Raw genomic sequence first — 5,033 nt, 5'->3', positions numbered from 1 at the left:
TTGTGCAGGACGCTGGGCCTCTGCTGCACGTTCTCCTGCGTGCGGGGGGACACGGGGGAGTGCTGGTGGCTGTAGGAGTGAGGAGCGGTTCGGACGACGGCGCCGCCGCCGACTCCTCCGCCAACGCCTCCGACGCCACCGATAAGGCTGTGCTCCGTACCTGAGAGGAGGAAAAAAAAAAAAAACCGAAAACATTAGCCTTAATTCAAAAACTACCTCCCGATCTCTAACGTCCCTCGTCGACCGACACGCACCCGGGCGCCAGATGGGGGCGTGCTCCACATTCCCCAGGGTGCCTCCTTTCTCCCGGTCTCTCTCTCTGTCCCGATCCCGTCCCCTCTCCCGGTCCCGCTCCCGTTCACGATCCCTCTCTCGTTCCCGCTCGCGCTCTCTCTCTCTTTCGCGCTCCCTCTCCCGCTGCTCTTGCTCGCCGCGCTCCGACGGCGCGCCTTGCATTTTGTTGACGTGAGAAGAGCCGACTGGACGACAACAAAAAAAAAAAAAATGGAGTCAGACACAAAGCGTGGGTTTCAACCGTGCGCCGTTACGACGACGACGTCGACGACGTGCGTCCGTATCCAACGTACCGGGTGAGATGGGGGAGGTGGTGTAAGGCCTGCCCGGAAAGTTGCCGCTTCCCCCGGGGATGAAGTTGATGCGATCCATCGGGGAGCCGGCGGTCCCTGCAGAGGGAGGCACCAGGACAGGTAAGTGCGGTACCTGAGAAAGATCGATGATTCCTGGAGGACAAGACACAAGAGGAGGATGAACAGAAGTCAAACTGAGGGGCGGGGGGCCGGGCCGGGTCCACTCCCGGAGCTTGTGATGAAGGACGGTCCCCGTTTTCTTAAACTCGCCGTTGAGTGTGTGTTGTGTTGTGTTTTTTTTTTTATATGAAACGGCGCTAAAAACCCGTCAGTCCTACCTCGCGGCGCGGCGGAATAGGGCAGAGGCAGAGGCTGGTCCCGCGGCGTCAGGCCCCGGAGAAGCTCCGAGCGCTGGGCGGCCATGGCGGCGGCGGCGGGCGCGGGCCCCAGGGCGGGGCTCCGGGGCAGGTGACGGCCAGTGGTGCATCTGCTGGGAGGTGATGTAGGCGTTGAACAGCGTCTGGCGGTTCTCCGGGGCCGCCGTGTCCGGGAAGCCGCGGATGAGGTACGGGTACGGGTGCGGGTAGGCCGGGTTGGGGGTGAGGTGACGGGGCAGGTAGTAGGTAGCTGCGGGGGGGACAAAGAAAAGAGAGAAGAGTCCGTCTCCGACTGTGGACAAGAAGGGACAAAAGACAATCCTTTTCCGAATTTGTTTTCCAGACCGTGACGTCACCTGGTTCGATGGGAATCCCTCGAGGCAGAGCTGCGGGATCGAAGGCGATGGGGATCTGCCGGTATACGTCCGAGGCTCCCAGACCTTGGAGTAGACGCTCGTAGGTCTGCTGGTCAGGCACTCCAGGCAGGGGGGACTTGGTGGAGCTCATCTCCCGCGGACTCGGGGTGGCCTTACGCTCCTGCGTGGGGTTCTTGTTCGAAGCTGAATTTAAGCAAAAAAAAAAAAAAAAAAAATCAAACAATTTAAGCGGAAAGAACCCGATCCTTCAAGTTGCACCCGAACATCCCCCGAGAGACGATCGACGGCGATTTCCGACCGTCTGCTCACCGTCGTGCTGCCTCTGACTCGCCTCTCTGGACAACGGCGAGCCCCGTGGGTAGGGGGCTCTCAGGGCGCCCTTGTCGTCGTAGCCCAGGGGGCTGTGGTGAGCTTTGGCCCCCTGGTCCGAGCCCAGGGTCAGCGGCGAGGACCGGGCTATGGGACTGGCCGTGCTGACCACGGCGCTGGGCCGACCCTTGGGCAGCTCCTCGTAGCGCCCCCGCTCGGCCCGCATTTCTAGGTGGGAGGCGGGGTTGTGGTAAGAGCGGGGGGAGCTGGCCATGATGGAGCGAACGTCGTGCCGTTTCCCCGAGCCGCCGGACTCCTGCTTCAAGGGAGCCCCCTGCTGCGGAAGAGACGACAAAGGGGGAACACGTTATGGTCAGGGTCAAAGACGGAAGTGATGTCACCGCTGATGTCACCGCTGATGTCACACCTGCGTGATGATGCCCTCTTTGACGGGCTCCCTGGGAATCAGGTGGATGGAGCGTCCCGCCTCCTTCACCGTGGGCACCATGGCCTCTCGGCCCTTCAGTGGGTCCCCGCGCGGGGGGGAACCCTCTCTCTTCATCTGCTTGGCTTCCCTCCTGAGGTAACCGTCCTGGGGGTCCTGATGTCGCGGGGTACCTGAAATATTTACATGTCAAAAAAAATAAGACCCTGACGGGACCAGACGCGGAGGGAGCGTCTTCCGGGACTGACCTTGCGAGATGGAGCCGTGGATGTGGGGCGCGTCCTTGTAAGGTGCGTGATGTGGACTGTCCCGGTCGTGGGGCATGGCTCGTCCGAGCAGACCTGGCAGAGAGGAGGGAAGGGGGGGTTGTTGGTGTGAATACCTGTGACCAGTGAGTCCAACCGTGTGTGGGAGGAGACCGTTCGCCTTCGCCGGCCGAGTTACCTTCAGGGTTGACCGCGGACAGAGAATCCCTCAGGGGCAGTCCTTTAGAAATGCCCCCCTCCATGGCATCATGAAGACGCTTCAGACCGAGGAGTTCTCCGTGCTGCCCTGGGCCCCGACCTTCATCTTTAGGAGTCTGTGACGCGGCACCTGCCGGGACGAAACGTCACGGGGTTAGATCAAAGTGTTGGTTTGTACTTTTGTTGGACTTTTAGTTTGCCCTCCTGAGAGTCGGCGGCAGAGACCGTACCAACTCCATGTACCATATCTGAACCCACAACCCTTCGGCTGGGAGACGCCTGCAGTATCCACTGAGCTACAGCCAGTAACATGTCTCCTTTTAGAAGCAATTCTCTCCGATATGAAATGAACCGACACTGTTCCTCGACTGGACCCCACTATTGGACCCCACCATACCACTGGCCCCCACTGTTGGACCCTTCCATACCACTGGACCCCACTATTGGACCCCACCATACCACTGGACCCCACCGTTCGACCCTTCCATACCACTGGACCCCTCCATCCCACTGGACCCCACTATTGGACCCCACCATACCACTGGACCCCACCGTTCGACCCTTCCATACCACTGGACCCCACTATTGGAACCCTCCATACCACTGGACCCCACTATTGGACCCCACCATACCACTGGCCCCCACTGTTGGACCCTTCCATACCACCGGACCCCACTATTGGACCCTTCCATACCACTGGACCCCACTGTTGGACCCCTCCATAACACTGGACCCCACTATAGGACCCTTCCATACCACTGGACCCCTCCATCCCACTGGACCCCACTATTGGACCCCACCATACCACTGGACCCCACCGTTCGACCCTTCCATACCACTGGACCCCACTATTGGAACCCTCCATACCACTGGACCCCACTATTGGACCCCACCATACCACTGGACCCCACCGTTCGACCCTTCCATACCACTGGACCCCACTATTGGAACCCTCCATACCACTGGACCCCACTATTGGAACCCTCCATACCACTGGACCCCACTATTGGAACCCTCCATACCACTGGACCCCACCGTTCGACCCTTCCATACCACTGGACCCCACTATTGGAACCCTCCATACCACTGGACCCCACTATAGGACCCTTCCATACCACTGGACCCCACTATTGGACCCCACCATACCACTGGACCCCACCGTTCGACCCTTCCATACCACTGGACCCCACCGTTCGACCCTTCCATACCACTGGACCCCACTATTGGAACCCTCCATACCACTGGACCCCACTATTGGACCCCACCATACCACTGGACCCCACCGTTCGACCCTTCCATACCACTGGACCCTTCCATACCACTGGACCCCACTATTGGAACCCTCCATACCACTGGACCCCACCACATGCAGTATGAAGGTAGTACACGCTAGTACCAGCCAAGTACTCACGGTCGTAGGAGATGATGTGGCCGCTGATGCCTTCATAAACCACCTGGGGTTTGGACATGGCGTCGTCCTTGTCGGGTCTCATGGTGCCGTCGTCGGACATCAGGTGAGTCCTGGAGCGTTTGTACAGCAGGTCGGCAGGTTTCCCCTGCAGGAGGACAGAGGTGGATAAAACCGAGGCTCACTAAAAAATCAGGGTAAAAAATTTTCTAACGACTGTTCCTATTTAAGAGGGCAGGTGGCGCTACACGGCGCAACTTTCTGACACACACATTTATAAGACAACAGTCTGGAGCGTCGGCAGACTGCAGCTAACTGTGGGCCTCAGCGACCTCTGGTGGTAAAGCCCCGTAACTACACGTTGGAAATGGTAGATAATGTCGAACACAGTGAAGCTAACGTGTTAGCGTGAGCAGAAGAAATATTTGTTTCTTTTCACTTTGGTCACACGCGAACGCTGAAGTTTAAAATGTAAAAAATAAAATTTGTGTTAACGGCTGAGTGGTTTCTTCTTGTTGTTGATTCTGACATTTAAAAAAAAAAAAGGAAATCATTGTTCTCACTTCTCACTTTGACGAGAAAAAAAACAAAACAAACAAAAACAGGGACAGAAACAGTGGCTGCAGCTGCGTCTGTAGTTCAGAAACTAAATTCAGCCGATTAAAAAAATGTTGACTTTCAACAGTAACGTCACTAGGGTGATTTATTTATTTAACAATTATTAATTATTTTTATAATTAATCTAATTTAATTTTTTTTTTATCTCATTCTATATTTTATATTATTTTTTACTTTATTTTTTAATTTTTTATTTATTTTTTATTTTATATTTTATTATTTATTTTTTATTTTATTTATTTTTTATTTTATCTTATTTATTTGTTTTAATTTTTATTTTATTTTGTTTATTTTTGTTATTTAATTTATTTTTTTTATTTGAATTATTTTTCATTTTATTTTTATTTTATTATTTTATTTATTTTTTACTTTATTATTTATTTATTTTTATTTTATTTTATTTTTTTTTTTTATTTTATTTTATTTTATTTATTTTTATTTTATCTTA

At 53.8% G+C, this 5,033-nt stretch overlaps 1 protein-coding gene across 1 annotated transcript in view; it reads right to left on the bottom strand.

Moving 5' to 3' along the window:
* The window catches only part of LOC103398944 (nuclear receptor corepressor 2-like), an 11,698-nt gene extending 7,207 nt beyond the window's left edge, over positions 1-4,491 (bottom strand). Inside the window, exons 1-11 of the mRNA XM_017030985.2 lie at positions 3,971-4,491; positions 2,540-2,689; positions 2,344-2,436; positions 2,078-2,268; positions 1,651-1,987; positions 1,321-1,524; positions 1,065-1,214; positions 926-1,024; positions 588-740; positions 255-479; positions 3-160 (exon numbers count right to left, since the gene is read on the bottom strand). Coding sequence (XP_016886474.2) covers positions 3-160; positions 255-479; positions 588-740; positions 926-1,024; positions 1,065-1,214; positions 1,321-1,524; positions 1,651-1,987; positions 2,078-2,268; positions 2,344-2,436; positions 2,540-2,689; positions 3,971-4,070 — 1,860 coding nt within the window. The 5' untranslated portion in view covers positions 4,071-4,491. The remainder of the gene's footprint in view (positions 1-2; positions 161-254; positions 480-587; positions 741-925; positions 1,025-1,064; positions 1,215-1,320; positions 1,525-1,650; positions 1,988-2,077; positions 2,269-2,343; positions 2,437-2,539; positions 2,690-3,970) is intronic.
* Between the last annotated feature and the right edge of the window lie 542 nt (positions 4,492-5,033).

This window comes from Cynoglossus semilaevis, unplaced genomic scaffold, assembly GCF_000523025.1.
Source record: "Cynoglossus semilaevis isolate Cse_v1.0 unplaced genomic scaffold, Cse_v1.0 scaffold2194, whole genome shotgun sequence".
Classification (NCBI taxonomy): domain Eukaryota; kingdom Metazoa; phylum Chordata; class Actinopteri; order Pleuronectiformes; family Cynoglossidae; genus Cynoglossus; species Cynoglossus semilaevis.
This window is presented reverse-complemented; position numbering and strand designations above follow the sequence as displayed.